General features: G+C 42.5%; 1 protein-coding gene across 5 annotated transcripts in view; it reads left to right on the top strand.

The window, feature by feature from the left end:
- Positions 1 to 1,293: 1,293 nt before the first annotated feature.
- CEP43 (centrosomal protein 43) overlaps positions 1,294 to 19,331 on the top strand; it is a 42,491-nt gene continuing 24,453 nt past the window's right edge. For 4 of the 5 annotated variants that reach the window (XM_050787052.1, XM_050787055.1, XM_050787053.1 and 1 more), the window contains exons 1-7: positions 1,294 to 1,485; positions 2,036 to 2,089; positions 6,495 to 6,549; positions 7,022 to 7,110; positions 7,551 to 7,688; positions 13,995 to 14,075; positions 16,701 to 16,760. In XM_050787052.1, the coding sequence (XP_050643009.1) occupies positions 1,384 to 1,485; positions 2,036 to 2,089; positions 6,495 to 6,549; positions 7,022 to 7,110; positions 7,551 to 7,688; positions 13,995 to 14,075; positions 16,701 to 16,760 (579 nt within the window). In that variant the 5' untranslated portion in view covers positions 1,294 to 1,383. The remainder of the gene's footprint in view (positions 1,486 to 2,035; positions 2,090 to 6,494; positions 6,550 to 7,021; positions 7,111 to 7,550; positions 7,689 to 13,994; positions 14,076 to 16,700; positions 16,761 to 19,331) is intronic. The other variant, XM_050787054.1, reaches the window with a different exon arrangement.

Below are 19,331 nucleotides of genomic sequence, written 5' to 3' on the forward strand. Positions count from 1 at the left end.
AAAGCTGAGTCCTGCCCGAAGGAGCCTTTCCTTTGGCGCCTGAGCCGAGGGCTTCAGGGTGAGGGTTGCGCATCGCAGCGAGGCCGGCTGTCTTCCCGTAGCTTCAGTAAGGCGACGGCTCCCGCTGCTCCTTTCCGTCGGCCACGCGGGTCACACTGCCTTCCCCTCCCGCCCACCCTGAGGCGCTGAAGCCCTCGACGCCATCCTCGGGAGAGGCGCGGCCCGTTTCTGATTCCCGTTTCCTTCCTCCAGGAGCGTCCTTCACCGTGGCCAAATCAGCCTCTCAATTGCTGGAGCCCGGCCTCGGGCACTTCTCGGCTTACGCCGCCATACAGTGGCGCACCCCGAAACCCCAGGACCGACAGCTCGGCTGACCTTGCGCACCCGCACTCTCCAAGGCAGGACTCGGTCCGGGGAGCTGGTTTTGCCAAGGCGAGGGGCGCGGGGCAGCCCAGGCGGCGGGATGGACACCCGGAGAGCGCGTAGTCTCCGGCGGGACGGGGCTTCCAGGGCCCAGAAGAGGTGCAGGACTCTCCGCGGGCGCCCGGCGGTCGGCGGAGGGCCGCGAGGCAGGAGGGAGTGGAGATTGCTGCCCCAGCTCGGGCAGCGCGGAGCCCACCCAACGCCCTCCTCGGCCCTCGGCTCTTCCTGGGGCCGTCCTGCCCCTGCACCAGGGCCTAGCGCCTTTCCGGTTAGCCTCGGAGACCCTGGCCGAGCAGTGTCCGTTCGCCTGGCTAGGGGACCTCAGGACATTATTTCTGGGTGACAGCCCGCAGGGCCTTCCGCCCCTCGCGACCTCTCGGGAGTCCCTTCCCCGACGCCCGCGGGGCTGCAGGGGCCGCAGGTTCGGTCTCGGGGCCTCCTTTCCGCAGTCCGCCCAGCTCTAGGCTAGTATGCTTTAATTACGTCAATAACATGACTCCGGCGATCCTGTGCGGCTTGGGAATGCGGCCGTGGGCGGCGGAGTCCAGGCGGAGTCGGCTCTCCACGCGCGAGGGCGCCTCCTCCTCACCTCTCGCCGGGTTCAAAGCTCGCGCCTCAGGCGACCGCGGCCAACGGGTTCGCCGCTGAAGGCCCCGCCGAGCCCCGCCCCCCACGCCTCGACGCCCCGCCCCTTGCGTGCCCACCCGCGCCCCGAAGCCCCGCCCCCAGCGCCCACCCTGCGTTTCGCGGTTCAGTGGTCCGGCGCTCAGCAAGGCCGGGTGCCCAGCGTCAACCCCGAGGTCTCCATGCCCCGCCTCCCGTCGCCAGGGGGCGGGGATAGCGCGCTGGGCGTCGGGGCGGGGCCTTGGCTGCGTCGGCTGCGCAGCGCGCGCGCCGAGCGGACCGTGCTACAGCCGTTGGCCGTTAGCGTGGCTTGGGCGGTTGTCTTGGAGAAGCAAGATGGCGGCGACGGCGGCTGCAGTGGTGGCGGAGGAGGACACGGAGCTCCGGGACCTGCTGGTGCAGACGCTGGAGAACAGCGGGGTCCTGAACCGCATCAAGGTGAGGCCGGAGGCTGGGGCCGGGTCTGGCGGATCTGCAGGGCCTGTGTGGATAGCGGTCGTCACAACGGTCGCGGCAAGGAGGCCGCCTCCCTGGCGAGGGACCTGTGGCGGGGGGCATTGGGGGCGCGCCCCGGCAGGGCCTCCGTCCTGCCAGCCCCACAGAGGAGGTCGGCTCGTTCGTTCGTTCGTGTGGTCCCGGAGGGCACCGCGGACTGGGGGCGCCTGGTCCGTCCCCTGCTGCGTTCCGTGGGGGCGGGACCGTGGGGCCTGGGGGCCACACGGGCGGCCCGCACCTCGGCCCTGGAGCGCGGCCCCAGCGTCTCTTCCTCAGACTTGGGCATGATCCGCGGCGGGAAAGCAGCGCGTCCAGCCAAAGCCTGGGGGTCACAGAGCTTGTGTTACTGAGAACGTTTCGGAAGGCGTTTCTGGCCTTTGCACCTGCCCGCCCAGCTCGTTGCCTTGCTTGTGTTTGTTGCTGGCTAAATGTGAGCTTGTTGTGAAAATTGTCTTGAAATGGTAATTTCTTGTTTCTTAACTTTTTTTTTAAGGCTGAACTCCGAGCAGCTGTGTTTTTAGCCCTAGAGGAGCAAGAAAAAGTAGAGGTATGAAGTTTCCAGATTTTAACATGGCTGTGTTCGTTAATACTTAATTTCTCGTTCATTAAAAACCGTCTTAAAAATAGTTTATAGTAATGTATAGCTAGGGATAATTTTGAACTGTTAAGGATTATCTTACTATTGAGAGAGAGCCAAAACTATTCTTTTTTCGTATAGTTTTTGAATTTGGGGGTAATCTTAAAGTTAAGGTACCGCAGTAACTCTGATACCAATGCTAAATCTGAAACAAAAGTTCATAGGAGTTTCTTGAAGAAATGGTTCCATTGTCAATGTGTTAAGTGCAGGTTCACTCAGATCTTTTAATAAGCTGATATGTTACTAATTCCTATGAAAACGGGGTATGTAGTATGCAACTTTTCCCAAAATTATCTGACCACTCAATTATTTTGACAATGAAAAAGACAGTGATTATTTTAAAAGTGCAACCACTTCTCTATGTTTACGTGGGTAATTTAACTTTTTCTGAGTCCCACCAACCATCCTGAGTAAATATTCTGGAATTTGTCAACAAGAATAGAACCATCATCAAAGTCTTAAACTCTTGCTTTATGACATATCAGTCTCCTGCCCTCTCACTTCGTTAGACCTGTATACCTAATCTCTAATTTCATAAAAATCTTCAGTTATTTGCCCTTTCCATGTCTGTGCAGGCGTCAGTCTTCTCTTAGTGGCGTTTTGTTCTGGACCCTATGGGTCTGGACCCCTAATTACCTTGCCTTACAGTCATTCGGGGTCTGGAAGACATCTCAATGATCATTTAACCCAGCAAACTAACTCTCTTCCCATTTTACACATATGTGCTCCTGGAGAGGAGTCAGTCAACCATGTGGATTGCTGAGGTTGCAAATTGGCAGATACCAACCTGGTTAGGTCCTGAGCAGACCCAGCAGCTCTCTTCTTCACCCTACCTGTGCAGTAGCCTTCTGTGTCACCCCTGCTTCCTTCTCTCTGAACACTTGGTCTTGTTGCTTCCTCCACAGGGAAGGTAGAAGCCATTAGATCCTAACTTTATGTCCTCCTCTCCTATCCCTCAATCTATTGCTCACCTGTGAAAATGTTTACCCGTGTCTATATTTATCTGTACCTCTTTCCTTACTGCTTTAGAAGAGGCTCTGTCCTGTCTAAGAATAATCATTCTGTCTTCTGTATACTTTCAAGTCTTTAATTATTTACTGTGTCTTTGACCCCATCCTTTTCTGGTGGCTTTTCTTTTGAGCATGAAAACATGTTTAAATAACTATTAGGAGTAAACTGTTTTCCTTTACTTACATTCTGCTTTTAATACCACTGTGGTTTTTTTCCTTCACAACCTGGTTTGGTTTGCTTTGCTTTGGTTTTTTTGAGACAAGGTCTTACTCCTTTGCCTAGGTGGGAGTGCAGTGGTGCAGTCATAGCTCACTGCAGCCTCAGCTCCCTGGGCTTGATTTTTCCACCTCAGCCTCTGGAGTAGCTGGGACTACAGGCGTGCACAACCGCATTTTAAAAGAATGTTCATGCTTATTCCATTTATTATATCCTGGGCTGCCCTTAGTCCCTTAAAATCTTTTTTTTTTTTTTTGAAACAGAGTCTCACTCAGTCTCCCAGGCTGGAGTGCAGTGGCGCAATCTTGGCTCACTGGAACTTCTGCCCCCTGGGTGGGGTTCAAGTGATTCTCCTGCCTCAGCCTCTTGAGTAGCTGGGATTACAGGCACTTGCTATCGTGTCTGGCTAATTTTTTTGGTATTTTTTTTTTTTTTTTTGAGACGGAGTCTCGCTCTGTCACCCAGGCTGGAGTGCAGTGGCCGGATCTCAGCTCACTGCAAGCTCCGCCTCCCGGATTCACGCCATTCTCCTGCCTCAGCCTCCCGAGTAGCTGGGACTACAGGCGCCTGCCACCTCGCCCGGCTAAGTTTTTGTATTTTTAGTAGAGACGGGGTTTCACTGTGTTACCCAGGATGGTCTCGATCTCCTGACCTCGTGATCCGCCCGTCTCGGCCTCCCAAAGTGCTGGGATTACAGGCTTGAGCCACCGCGCCCGGCCTTTTTTGGTATTTTTAGTAGAGATGGGGTTTCACCATCTTGGCCAGGCTGGTCTTGAACTCCTGACCTCGTGATCCACCCACCTCAGCCTCCCAAAGTGCTGGGATTACAGGCGTGAGCCACCGCGCCCGGCCAATCCCTTAAAATCTTAAATCTACCACTGCCACCCTAAGTAATTTCTTTTGTTGCAGTCAAGAGGAGTCTCCTAATTGTGAGCATATTTTAGTTCCTACCTATCCTAGTTGATGATTGTGACATTTGACATTCTTTTTTTTTTTTCTTTTTTTGAGACAAAGTCTCACCCTGTCACCCAGACCGGAGTGCAGTGGCACGATCATGGCTCACTGAAACCTCAGCCTCCTGCCTCAGCTTTCCAAGTCACTGGAACTACAAGCATGCACCATCACTCCCAGCTAGTTTTTAAAAAAATTTTTTTTCGTATAGATGGGGTCTCTCCTTTTACCCAGGCTGGTCTCGAACTCCTGGTTCAAGCATTCCTCCCACCTCAAACTCCGAAAGTGCTGGGATTATAGGTGTAAGCCACCACGCTAGGCCTGTGATTGACATTCTTGATTCCTCCTTCTTGAAAACGTCTTTGACCTTTGAGACCTTTTTCTGTTCTGTTTTTCTTTTTTTGACCACTCCTTGGATTGTTTAGCATGATCTTTTTCCTGTACACCTGACTGAGACTTATCCACAGTTGTCATTCTGTACTCTCTCACAGACTGACCTTATTCATCCAGTAACTCCAGCCATGTAACTTTCATGCATATTTCTCTCCTGAGCTTCAGACCTGTATGTTAAACTGCCCACTATATTATGCCCTTAATTGGACCATCATTTATCTGGCAAGAAATCTAAGCGTTTCTTAAGCCTTGCTCTTCTTACTTCCTGCTCAGTCATCACCTGGCTCTGTGTGTGTCAGGTGTATATCTGAAGTGTCCCCAAGGGAGTGCTCTGCTGCCTCCTTTGTGCTTGTTTTTTCTTTTCCAGATTGCTTTATCCCCTTCCTATGTGCCAGCCTCCCTTTCTGTGGTGTCCCTCACCATCTCCTTGAAGTCATTTTTCCACATTGCTCCTAGACTGGCTGTTTATAGTACACATGTGATCTTGTCCCTCCATTCTCTTTAAATATTTCAGTTGACTTAATATCTTAGAATTCCCTAAACCAGCCTACCAACTACCTTTATGATCTCCCCTCTCCTTGTCTTTTATTTTAACAACTTTATTGAGGTATAATTGACCTACAATAAAGTTAAAGTATTTAATATGTACAGTTTGATTTTTTTAATAATTAATTTATGCAGCCGTGAAATGATCACCACAATCAAGGTACTGCACATATCCATGACCTTCAAAAGTTTTCCTTGTGCCCCTTTTGTAACCCTCTCCTCCACCCCAAACCTTTTTAAGAATTATATAAATGGAATCATGTAGTATGTGCTCTTTGTTTTGGTCTGGTTTCTTCAACATAATGCATTTGAAATTCATTCATATTGTAGTATGTATTCATAAATCATTTCATTAATACATTGTATAGATACGACAGTTTAGCGATTACCCGTTGACAGACATTTAGGCTGTTTCCAGTTTTTGAGTATTATAAGTAAGGCTTCTGTGAACAGTCATGTACAAGTCTTTGCTTGGATCTGTGATTTCTCTTGAGAAAATAAGTAGGGGTGAAGTGACTAGGTCACATGCTAGGAATATTTGTGACTTTTAAGAAACACAACCAAATTGCTGTCCAAACTCATTATGCCATTTTGTATTCCCATCAGCAGTGTATGAGGCTGCCACTGTAGCAGCAATTAATGTGGTCTTAAAGAAGCTTACCATGTGCCACCTGTTGTAGCCTGTTCTCAGCAACACTCAGAGGCTTGATGGTCCAGAAGTATTTTTTCCATACTTATTCAAATGTATAATTACAAAAATACGTTGGCCTATGGGCCACATAAGATCATCTCACATTTCATGGATAAACTGGGAATTACAAGTGTATAATTAAATTCCTGTTCATAATAAGTATGCTATAAATGGTAGATACCTGAGATGACAAAATATCAAACTTCATATATTTGAAATAATAAACAGTTGTTGACATTTAATTTTATTTCACACAGGTATTTGAAAATATTTTCAAAAGTTTATAAAATATTTAAAATTAAAAATAAATACAAATCATATATGGTTTTGTTATATTAACTTTGAGAAATTACTAAATAGCACAAAGTAAGTCCTGTAGTAATTAACAGTTATAGAATGGATTTTGTAATACCATAATTTTATCGATGAAAACGTTAAACTTTATATTTTGTGTTTGTTTTTAGGGTAAACACAGGACACTTAACCTTTTTTTTTTTTTTTTAACAGAACAAAACTCCTTTAGTCAATGAGAGCCTGAAAAAGTTTTTAAATACCAAAGACGGTAAGATGTTCAGCTTGTTCTTGTTTATCTATCTCTGAATTTTTGAATCTTGATACCATTTGGGAGAAATCAGGAATTTCAGGGAGTTTTTTTAAGTCTGCAATTCTTATAGGTCTTCATTTTAAAATAATATTTCATTGTACAACAACTGTGTTGCTATTACATATTTTCATACTTGGGATGTTGCTTAAAGCCAGTTTTACTACAAAAAGCCAATATTAACTATTAAAAAGCGAAACACTGAAATCTATGAGATGACTGTCTTACAGTTAGTTACAGACTGATGATCCCAGTGAAAAAATTAGGAGATTGAGATTTTCATTACTTAATCATGTTATTCAAAGAAGAAATTTGTAACTTAAAAAATTTAGAAACCTTTCTTCCTTAATTTAGTGTATCTATTTCATAATGTTAATTTTAAAAATTCGGTTTTTAAAGGTTTGCTTACTTACCTTTTTCTTGATCTTTATAGGTCGTTTAGTGGCTAGTCTTGTTGCAGAATTTCTTCAGTTTTTTAACCTTGACTTTACTTTGGCTGTTTTTCAACCTGAAACTAGCACAGTAAGAATAATGATTTTTACATCTATCCTTTGAAACCTTTGATACAAATGAGTTAATATTAAGCTGAAAGTTAATAGAATTTGACAACTGATAGTTTTTTACATTTAGATTATTTTTGGTAGTTGATTATCTGTTTTTCTTAAAAGCCATATGAGCTTTCAGATAGCTGGCACAAGTGTTGCTGCTTTGTGTTACTTGAAAGCTTGCTAATAAAAGTGTTACTGTAGGGTTAATTTTGATACGATGTTAGATTGCACCTGTTAATGAAAACTTTGAAAGTAGAGGCTCTGTAAAAGAAATAGGCATAATTTTTTAAAATAGACATTTCATTCATTAGTAAGACGGTCTCTGAGTTTAAAGATGTTTTTAAACTCTGAAAATATTTTCTTTACTCTTAAAATAACTTCTGCTATTTTTTTGTGCACTTGCATCTTTTCTAGCTGCAAGGTCTCGAAGGTCGAGAGAATTTAGCTCGAGATTTAGGTATAATTGAAGCAGAAGGTACTGTGGGTGGACCCTTATTATTAGAAGTGATCAGGCGCTGTCAACAGAAAGAAAAAGGGCCAACCACTGGGGAAGTAAGTAGAATTCTGTGTTATCTTTTTCTATTTTAATTATTGGCTTCTTAGTTTAGCGATGCAGATTAGTGCATATATAGTAAATTAAGGTTTTCTTTCTTTTTTTTTTTTTTTTGAGACAGAGTCCCGCTCTGCCGCCCAGGCTGGAGTGCAGTGGCCGGATCTCAGCTCACTGCAAGCTCCGCCTCCCAGGTTTATGCCATTCTCCTGCCTCAGCCTTCCAAGTAGCTGGGACTACAGGCGCCCGCCACCTCGCCCGGCTAGTTTTTTGTATTTTTCAGTAGAGACGGGGTTTCCCCATGTTAGCCAGGATGGTCTCGATCTCCTGACCTTGTGATCCACCCGTCTCGGCCTCCCAAAGTGCTGGGATTACAGGCTTGAGCCACCACGCCCGGCCTAAATTAAGGTTTTCATACTGGAAGATATTCCTTAAAAACGAAATGAAATGCATTCAGATTGTATCAATGCAAATTTTAATGAAAATTAGGAATGTGCTGACTCTTGATTCTGTGGCACATCTGTTCTGGTTTTTGATCCTCAGGAGTGTTGGGTCATGAGCTAAACTGTCTGGAACAAATCCCAACTCCTCGTTGCCTCGCTTGATCCTCCATTCATTTCATACTGTGTATGAAGTGGGCTCTACCAGGCCCTACCTCAGTGTTCTGAGACTTCTCTGCATAAGCCAACAGAAGCACTCAACTTGCTGTTATTTTTATTAAAACATCTTAGTTAAATATAAAAGGGCTGATTTATAGGATAGTTAATAAATTTTTGGACTTAAAGGCCTCTTTAAGCTTAAAACTAAGCTGTTGATTTTGCTTTAAACTGTTTAGAAACAGTTCAAACTTATACTTTTTTGATTAGTAGTACTTTTCATACTCAACCTTTTTTTTAGAAATTGTGCTAATGAGATTAATGATCTAATTTTTATTTTCATACATTAATTTTACATGAAGATACTCTGTTTTATAGATATAGGTAACATCTGTAACTGTTACAGATATTTGATTAAATGTGATCTTTTAGTCCAATTTATAGGTAAGAATGTGGAGGGCTATATAGGTTTCCTACTTATTTTCTTTGGTGAATCTCAGGATACTTTCTATTAGAATTTTTGAAAATTGATAAAGCTTGCCTGAGTACTAATATATATAAGGCATGGTAAATAGACTTCGTGGGTACCATAAGATAAAATATAAGAAACTTCTATGTCTCTGAAGAGCGCAAAGCTATTTAACATAAAATGTGCTCAAATGAGGAAGTTAACATTTAAATAACAGTTTAAGATTATGGAGGAATTGTCATTTAACACATTATTTGCAAACATATTATGAATAGTTTAGAGGAGGAAGCAATTGTCACATGCCAAAATTTTATTGAAGTCAATTTTAAAGTGAGAGTAGGATGTCAGTTGTGGGGCGAGGATTGGGAAGGGTGTTCCGAGAAGTTGGAACAGTGCCAGCCAAGTGTGGGAGCAGGACAGCATAGCCAGATCCCGGGCTGGCTGGGAGTGAGGCGGCTTGCTCAGAGCACAAGTTGTCACTTCAGCTTGTGCATATAATTTCATTCCTTCATTTATCAATATTCAGCAAGCTTTTATTGTGTGCTTATTTGATAGATACTGTGCTGGGACTAGGCAATCAAAAACAAACTAAAGAACCCAGTCTCCTGGGGCCAGCAATCTGTAGGTCTTGATGACCTCTGTTGCCTCTCCCCACTTGGCTTCTGTGCCCCTGAAGGACTCTCTTCTCTTTCTAACTGGCCTTTCATTTTCTTTTCTGTTTAGTAGTTGTGCTTTGGCTCACCTCATTGCAGTGGTGTTTATGCACATTTTTGAGTCTAGATTGATCTTTCTTCCTTAACATACCACTAGCATGGACTCTGGAACCAGGTTACTTGGGTGAAACCCCAGCTCTGCTACATTCTAGCTGTGTGAACCTGCAGTCACTCAGCCTCCGTGTGCCCAGGTTCCTTATCTGCAACACGGAGATCACAGAAGTATCGTGCCTACAGGTCTGGAGGGGGTCTGAGGAAGCAAGATGTGTGAAGCTTTGAGCACAGTGCTTGGCACGGAGGACTCTGTGTGTCATTATAGTAGGCATCAGTGGATTCAATTAACTGCGAATTGAAAATACTCGGATTGGCTGAGCGCGGTGGCTCATGCCTGTAATCCCAGCACTTTGGGAGGCCAAGGCGGGCGAACTATGACGTCAAGAGATGGAGACCCATCCTGGCCAACATGGTGAGACCCCGTCTCTACTAAAAATAGAAAAATTAGCTGGGCACGATGTTGTGCCCCTGTAGTCCCAGCTACTTGGGAGGCTGAGGCAGAATTGCTTGAACCCAGGAGGTGGAGGTTGCAGTGAGCCGAGGTTGTGCCACTGCACTCCAGCCTGGTGACAGAGCGAGACTCCATCTCAAAGAAAAATGTTTGGATACAATACAACAAAAGAATGCAAATCTAGTATAAAACTATTTTTATAGCATTTACATTGTATTAGATATAAGTTATTTAGACATGATTTGAAGTACATAAATTATATGCAAATATGTCATTTCACATAAGGGACTTGAGCATCCTTGGATTTTGGTGTCCACAGTGGAGTCCTACAACCAATCCCCTGTGGATACTGAGGGATGACTGTATTAGTATTACTGTTTCTTGTTATTGTATGGATGACTGTTTAAGTTCAGTGTAGTCTGCCTAAGTCCAGCTCAGTCCTTTATCCTAGCTCCAAACTAGAATTTCCAGCTCTTCACAAAACATACCTCCCTGGATAACCCAATAGTACATTCGAATCCTGTGTGGAAAAACTTACTTTCTTCTCTTTACCTCTAAAAAAGTAAAAACATAAAGACAAAAACAAATCCCACCTTACTCCCTGCAAATAACCCTCTTCTAGTTCTTCCTGCTCACTTCTCTGTTTTCATTGATTCTATTCCTGTGACTCCTTGGTTTCATCCCAAGGAGCCGACTTTCACATGTGCTCTAGATTCAGTTATTCTGTCAGGAAGGATTCACTCTCCACCTTGCATCCAGTAGCTTTGGTAACAGGCTGTGGAAGAAAGAGTAATTGCTGGAGGGCTTTCTCTTCTCTGCTGGATAAGATGTGTACCTGAAAATGACACCCAGTAGCATTCCTGTGTAGTGGGTGTGATGTGAAAATGGACACAGAATCGCTGTTCTTCAGTACTCCATTCTGACCCGTGGATTTGAGGCCTCCCCTGAAGTTTGCCTTGACTTTTTTGTAGCTGTGATTCTGTCAAATAGACCCAGGATAGGAATTCTGTATCCTCAAAAGGTAGTTGTTTTACTCCCCCAAGTTGCTGAACCACTAAGTTGGGCATCTCATCTCCATTTTTTGCTAGTTTTCCCTTCCTAATATCTGGGTATTTAATTTTAATAGTTTGTGTGTATGTATATAAACAAATAGATAAAATATTTAAAATAGAGACCTCAAAGATGTATGTTTTGGCTCTTCATTATTTATTAGTGTTTTCTATTACTTTGGAAGAAAACCTGTCATTTATAATGAAATAAAAAATTAGAGCTTTTATTAGCTTTTGACTTTGGCTATAGAAAACTAGCTATAGGTTAAGTTCACTGAACTAAATTACTGATTTTTTACCACAACTGCATTTAAACCACCTCAAGAATTAGGTTGCTGTGCCCCACCCGCTTTAATGTGACTTTGGTTTGATTTTATTGGATGCTCCCCAGCCGTAGGTAATTAAAGCCCTTTCTTGTTTTCTGAGCCCCTCGGATCATTTTCATCTCCTTCAGCACCTCTACCATGTAGGTCCTTATGTCTGTCCAGGATCATTTCTTCCTAAAGGTTCTCATGCTTTCAGTCTGTCATTCACTGTTGCAGAATTATTTTTAAACTTCAGCCCTTCCTCTGTTCCCTTCTTCTGTACGATTGTAGTGGCTGTGCGCTGCCGACTCAGGAGTCCCAGATTCTTCAGCCCTTATAAAATGTTCTGTGTGATGTGGCCTTAACCTTTCTTTCTAGCCTTATGCCTTTTTTTTTTCTCTTTTGAGACGGAGTCTCGCTCTGTTGCCCAGGCTGGAGTGCAGCGGCGCGATCTCGGCTCACTGCCAGCTCCACCTCCCAGGTTCATGACATTCTCCTGCCTCAGCCTCCTGAGTAGCTGGGACTATAGGCGGCCACCATCAAACCTGGCTAATTTTTTTTTTATGTATTTTTAGTAGAGATGGGGTTTCACTGTGTTAGCCAGGATGGTCTCAATCTCCTGACCATGTGATCTGCCCGCCTCGGCTTCCCAAAGTGCTGGGATTACAGGCGTGAGCCACCACGCCCAGCCGGCATAGTGATTTTTAACATACTGTTCACAGTCAGTGGAAGCCTTTGAAAATTTGAACAGGAATACCCATTTGGAAGATTTGTAGAGGTTGGATTGGTAAAATATGGAGAAGTTAGCAGACTAGAAGGAGGTGAAACACGTAAGAAGGCAAATCTAGACAAGAATGGTAGCAGTAAGAATAGAAATAAGTGGACATATAGGCTGGGCATGGTGGCTCACACCTGTAATTCCAGTACTTTGGGAGGCTGACGCAGGTGAATCACTTGAGGCCGGGAGTTTGAGACCAGCCTGGCCAACATGGTGAAACCCTGTCTCTATTAAAAATATAAAAATTAATGTCAGGCACGGTGGCTCATGCCTGTAATCCCAGTGCTTTGGGAGGACAAGACGGGTGGATCACCTGAGGTCAGGAGTTCGAGACCAGCCTGGCCAACGTGGTGGAACTCCATCTCTACTAATATCCAAAAAAAATTGGCCGTAATCCCACTTTGGGAGGCTGAGGCGGGCAGATCATTTGAGATCAGCCTGGCCAACATAGTGAAACCCTGTCTCTACTAAAAATACAGAAATTAGCTGGGCATGGTGGCGTGCACCTGTAGTCCCAGCTCCTAGGGAGGGCGAGGCAGGAGAATTGCGTGAACCTGGGAGGTGGAGGTTGTGGTGAGCCGAGATCACGCCACTGCACTCCACAGAGCAAGACTGTCTCTAAATAAATAAATAAATAAATAAAACAAGAAATTAGCTGGGCATGGTACTCGGGAGGCTGAGGCAAGAGAATCGCTTGAACCTGGCAGTCGGAGGTTGCAGTGAGCCAAGATCTCGCCATTGCACTCTAACCTGGGCAACAAGAATGAAACTCCGTCTCAAAAAAAAAAAAAAGTCGGATGTGGTGGTGCATTCCTGTAATCCCAGCTACTTGAGAGGCTGAGGTGGGAGGACCACTTGAATCTGGGAGGCGGAGATTGCAGTGAGCCGAGATCCACCACTGCATTCCAGCCTGGGTGACTGAGACCCTGTTTCAAAAAAAAAAGAAAGATTAAGAAAGAAAAAAAAATGAATAGATTAAGATGACCTTTTAAGAATCAACAAGACTTGGTAAACTAATATTTTGGCATGGGGCAGGGTCATAAAAGGCAATATGAGAAAAGAAAAGCTCTCAAAGGCCAGTTTAAGGATTTTAGCCTAGAAGAAGATAGTATCACCACCAGAAATAGTGGGACTGAAGAGGGAGAACTGAAGTTATGAAGAGCAGCACATTTTCCTATTTAAAAAGTTACTGTCAGTCATAAAAGGATTTTTGTAACAAACAGCCAATAGTTAATATGTACACAGTGTCATAGAGCTTCTGCTGGTAGTGGATGAATTGTAGGAAGTGATTTTCATTTAAGAAACATTTTAAAAACCTCCTCCTTTGGGTTAACCACAGTGCTCAGAACCCTGTGGTGACAGGGCACTGGGCAGCAGACACAGATGACTCCTGTGGAAGCTGGGCTAGAACAGGTGTGGAAGTAGAAAAGTGGAAGAGTGTACTACTATTTGAAGGGGTAAAGTATTTTTAATGAAAATTGTTATTTAGTATTTTTTCTTGAGATAAAATGAAGTAGGGAAACAAAGTCAATGAGGGCAAAAAGTAGATCTTAGAGAATTACAGGATATTATTTGTCTGGAGAATAGGGAGAAGGGAAGTGAAGAAGTAAATGCTGGAATGGTAGACCTGGGACAGATTTCAGTGGAGACAGTATCCTGTTCAAAGTGAATGAATGAAATATTTTGCAGGTAATTAGAATCTAGGGATGTGTAGAAGGTTTTTGAGGGGGTAAAATTAGAGGAAAATCTAAAAAGAATGGTTACTTTAATAAAGAAGAAATAAAATACCAACATTGTATAGTATTTCTAAATGCTAAAATTCTATTGGAGTATAGTTGGTATATTCGTGTTTTATTTTTAAATGTATTTTAATTTTAAACTAAAATATTTTAGGGTGCACTAGATCTATCTGATGTACATCCTCCACCAAAGTCACCAGAGGGAAAAACAAGTGCACAGACAACACCAAGTAAGGTGAGTGAGCTGCGGAACCCAGAAGTCATGTCTGGACTCAGCTCCAGAGGGCTCTGCTCTTCTCTCTCTAGTCTTTCTTGTTACAAGTTGTATTGTTTTATAACACATGGGCTCTTTAGTTTCTTGAAGATGCTTTTTTTCCATTAAGTATACATTTAAAAAATTTTTTTTTGCTTGTTGGTGGTGGTTTGACATTTGTATCGTAGAAAGGAATGTGCTGGTAAGTAACAGAATCAGAATATTTGGATTTATTTGGTACTTTGGACATTTTTCTCCTATTAACAAGGGGATTTACTTACTTTTCATTTATAAATTCCTAGCTTGAGAATATTAAGCTAGGAATATGTATTACAGGATATAATATTGAATGAATATTTTAGACTTCTAGATGGGTGATGAGATTCAGAATTGTAAATCATGATGGTTTTTAATATACATGGGCTGTTTTGATAGAATTTCTAAGAAAATGTATGTACTTTGGTTACATTTATGTGTGTATGCATGTGTGCATCTGTTTGTGTGTTTATGAGTTGTTTAAAGTAAGACTTGATTTCAGAGGTTAAGCATAAAGAAAAAAAATGAGCTGTACACTTTGAATTTAAGATCCAGGATATGTAGGAATGGATAGAAAGATGATTGTCAGGAAATTTGTTTTCTCAAGAGTATAGCTTGAATTGGTAGTCCCAGGCGGTCTTATCAAAGGATAGGTTTGGGTCTGTCTTAGTCTGTTCAGGCTGCCAAGTACCATAGATTGGGCAGCTTACAAACAACACATTTTTTCTCACAGTTCTGGAGGCTGGAAGTCCAAGATCATGGCATCACTGTGGTTAGGTCTGGTGAGGTCCCTCTTCTAGGTTGCAGAGAGCTGCCTTCTCGTTGTGTCCTCATGTGGTGGAAAGAGGATGAGAGAGCTCTCTGGGGTCAAGGCCCTAATCCCATTCACAAAGGCTTCACCCTCATGATCTGCTCACCCCTCAAAGGCTCCACCTTCTGATACCATCACATCGAGGGTTAGGATTTCAACATAGGAGCTAGCGGTTTGTGGACTACACAAACCTGCAGTCCATGACAGGTCAGGTTTGTATTCTTTGACTTTCCCTTTGATTTTCATCCCATAAGAACAGAGTGATGCTGTGGAATCCATTCCAAAAGATGAGGCCCCCATGTGGGTTTATGGTGGTGGATCGACTCTCAGATATAGTTGCATCTTTTTAAATAGATGAAATTCCAGAACGTAGTGATTATACTACAAGATTCCTTTCTTTTTTAAATGTCTAGGCACAGAACATTGCTGAACGATTGCTGTTATTTTTTGCTTGTTCTTTGATGTTGTTGCTCCTTTTATTTAAGTTTGGAAAACTAAAGGAATTTTATACTTTATTTCTAAACAAGGGAACAACTATTGTATTGTTTATAGTTGCTCCTTCTGAGATTTCTAGTTTGTGTTGGGAAGGCATTTAAAAAAATTTTTTTTTTTCCTAAATGCTCATAGGAAGCTATAACCCCAAAGACAGAATAAGGTCATGAGTAAGTTTTTAAAATTTCTTTAAATTAATTGCAAATAAAACAGCCTATGTAAGTAAGCTTTACTTTTCATGAAAATATCTGGCTTTAGAAAAATTAAAATTAATGAATATTCCAAAATACTTATCAGTACCTATAGCATTTGACTATTTGGAAGCTCTTTTTAGCAAATTATTACTGTGTTTAAAGCAAATTAGCAATCCTAACCTTCTACATATAGGGTATGTCTTCTGGGTAAAATAGTAAAGTCTGTTTTACGTACTCTTATTCTCTCTACATACATTTTAAGATCTAAGAATTAAAATGAGAATCTCAGTGTTTTAGGTCAGTCAGGAAATGATGCTGTGAGTTTTTCCAGAGAAGCGGGGACTGTCCTGAGGCTGCTTTAGAGAACAGCGTTTGTCCTAACAGCTGTCTCTGCTTCTCCTGCTGCCATCCCGTTATTTTAGTTGAGTCCCCATTTCTCAATTGGCCTCATAAACCCTCTTCAGAAACACCCTAGATAGTCCTTGTGTAGGGTTGCATCTGTTCAAAGATAAACCCTTATTTTGACACGTAAAATGCAATGTCTGTAGTACTAAAGGACCTGGATTTGGGATCCAGTACTTTCCCTACCCTCTTCTTGCTAGCTACCTCCTACTGGCACCTAATCAGCCTTGAGGGCCCATGGGGAATGCTAGAAACTCTCGAAGAGTAGCGTCCACCCAACCTTTAGGAACCAGCTTTGTGTGCTCCTGAGAAAGATCAGATGAGGTCAGGACAAGTCTTCAAGGAAGTTTCCTAGGAACTCAAGTGAGGCTTATTTAGTATGCTGCTAAAATGTAGCATGAAAGAGGTGATTCTCCACCCAGTAGAAGCTGAGCAGGTGGAGGCTACAGTATCTGTGTTTGACCTAGTAACTATTGGAAACAGTAAACATGAGGTAGATCACTTTAGGAATAGAGTTAAGAAAGGACCAAAAAAGCAGGCCTCACAGAACATATTCACTAGATGTTGCACTTCTGAGACATTTTTCAATAGGCATCTTTGTTTGGTAATGAGTTAATTTATTTTTAAAGATTTCTATTTTGTGGTAAAATCTCATTTTATTCTCATGCTCAGATACCAAGGTATAAAGGACAAGGTAAGAAGAAGACAAGCGGGCAGAAGGCTGGTGACAAGGTAACATGCATGAGGGCAGAGGAGAAAAGCAGCCTGTGGGCATCAGGTCTCAACTCTGGGGCCTCCTGGAGTGCTGGGCTCCTGTCAGGTTGGGTTCTCAGTTTTCTTATGAAATGTCACTTGAGGCTGGGCACGGTGGCTAACGCCTGTAATCCCAGCACTTTGGGAGGCCAAGGCGGGCGGATCACTTAAGGTCAGGAGTTCGAGACCATCCTGGCCAACATGGTGAAACCCCGCCTCTACTAAAATACAAAAATTAGCCGGTGGTGGTGGCACATGCCTGTAATCCCAGCTACTCGGAAGGCTGAGGCAGGAGAATCGCTTTAACCTAGGAAGCAAGGTTGCAGTGAGCTGAAATCGTGCCATTGCACTCTAGCATGGGTGACAGAGTGAGACTCTGTCTAAAAACACAAAACAGTAAGGATGGCATGAAATAAAAAGTAAATTTCACTGTCAGCTTTTATCCAGGTGAAAATCATACTGTCGAATCTTAAAACCATGCTCTCAGTTTTACTTTGAAAATTCCTGTTTTGTTGGCAATTAAAAAAGAGTTGAAAATATGGATTTTTCTTTTGAATGGATGATTAAACACATATTTTTAACATTGATTTTTATCTGAGGAAAATAGAACATCAAACTATTTTTTGGATAAGTTCTCATTGATAAATTAAAAATTAAACTTATTTCCTCCAAGACATATTTGTGTTCTGTCATTTTTCAGACAATTGCACTTTCGTGACCCTTTATTCAGAGCCCCTGCTCACAGTAGACTGCTGGGGGCCAGTGCTGCATACCACCAAGGCCTTGGCTGCTTTTTCCTCCTCCCCTAAAGATCGCAAAAATTGACTAATCTGGTAGATTAGCTGCTTATGAAATTTAAATATTAGAAGTTTTAGAAACATTGTCAGTACAGTTTTTACATCTCCTTAGGATAAGACAAAATGTTTAATTTTCAGTTCTGTGAGATTCATTAGTCCTATGTTGAACTTCGGTTATGTATAGATATTTTCACTAAGTTGAAAATCTTCAAAATTAAAGCTTTTTAAAAATTCCACCTGTTGTGTTAGCTGGCTTTAGTTCTAGTAGTTTCAAAGGTAAATTCCTACTATTGTATTCTCTTTGTTCATACTGTTCTTTATGCGTTATTAAACAAGAAGATGCTCTAAAATAATGATTAAGTTGTTTTTTTTTTAACATTTACATAGTGAAAGTTATTGTGTGTCAGTGCTTTGGGCAACACATGTAACAGTTCTCACTTAAGGAGTTTATAGTTTAATTGGAGAGATGAGACATATCTTAAGTAAGATATAAAACTTCTTAATAGATTTTAAAAATCAATTTCTTGGACTTTTCTAAAATTTAAAAGCATATTTTATAGTATTAAGCGTTTATAATCTTATTGCTGTTGTGGGTTTTAAACAACTTAAACATTTTCAAGAAGTTTATACATAGAGCCTAGGCGTATTAAGAGATGTGGTTTTCACTTTGTGTGATGTGATATAACTGTGATGGGCCAGACTTTTGCTTTTGCTGTATTTTGGGCAGAGTGTAGTGTGTGCCCTGACTTGAGAGGGGACTGAAGAACCTAGATGGGCCCATATCCCAGGATTTAGTCTGTAATTTGGGTCTCTTCTATTTCATTGTTACGTTCCTGAAGGCCAGGATGCTTCCTCAATTACTTGGAAATCTTTTTCCCTGTACATTTCTGATCTGGTTTCTGAACTGCCTTGTGAGAAGTCTGTATTGTAGCCTGTGTAGCCTATTGCCAGCCTTACTTATATGGGTAAGCCCTTAGCTCTTTGTTTCCCTGCCTTTCTGCTTTGCCTTGTGCATGCAGTAAGTTCCTAGCAGCCTTAACATTCTCAACATCTTAATTATCCAGATGCTATGTTGCATGTGGTTGAGGCTGTACACAGCAAGACTCCAGATGGAGCCATCCACATGGTAGGTGAGTGGCGCCTCCCAAGGTGTGCAAAGCCATCATGGGAGCCCCGCCTGTCCTGCATTCGTGAACTGGGCATGCGATGCAGGAGGGCCAAGGGTACCGCTGCTCCCGGAACTCTGGAGCACTGATCAGGAGTGTCGCATGTGTCCAGTTACTTTCGAATGCAGGAGGGGGCAAGTACTAGTGGTTCATTCAGAGACCCTGGGCACTTTCTTCAGGGAAGCTATATTCATATTATAAATAAACTTTAAAAAATCATTAATATGTACAGTTAGAATTGATTTGTAGGGTTTTTGAACTGATGTAACTTGGGCAAAACTGAAGTTCTTATTTTTGTTGTTGCTGAGAGACAATAAAGATAAAAATAAAGGTTACAGATAAAAGATTTGGCATATAAGGAGTATAAATATGAAATGGGAGGGCAATTTTTAAATGAATTAATAATTTTGAAATATATATTAACACTTGTTGACTTCCAAAGTATCATCTGTGATAATTTATCTCATTGTATACCATTTAGTTGTACCAAACATCCTAATTGTTTGAAAAAAAAAAAAATAAGTATCAGAAAATTATAGCAGACTTTTGATAAGCCCTACTAGCTTAGGTTTTTGCCATTTGGAAAT

The sequence above is a fragment of the Macaca thibetana genome, chromosome 4, assembly GCF_024542745.1.
Source record: "Macaca thibetana thibetana isolate TM-01 chromosome 4, ASM2454274v1, whole genome shotgun sequence".
NCBI classification, from domain to species: Eukaryota; Metazoa; Chordata; class Mammalia; order Primates; family Cercopithecidae; genus Macaca; species Macaca thibetana.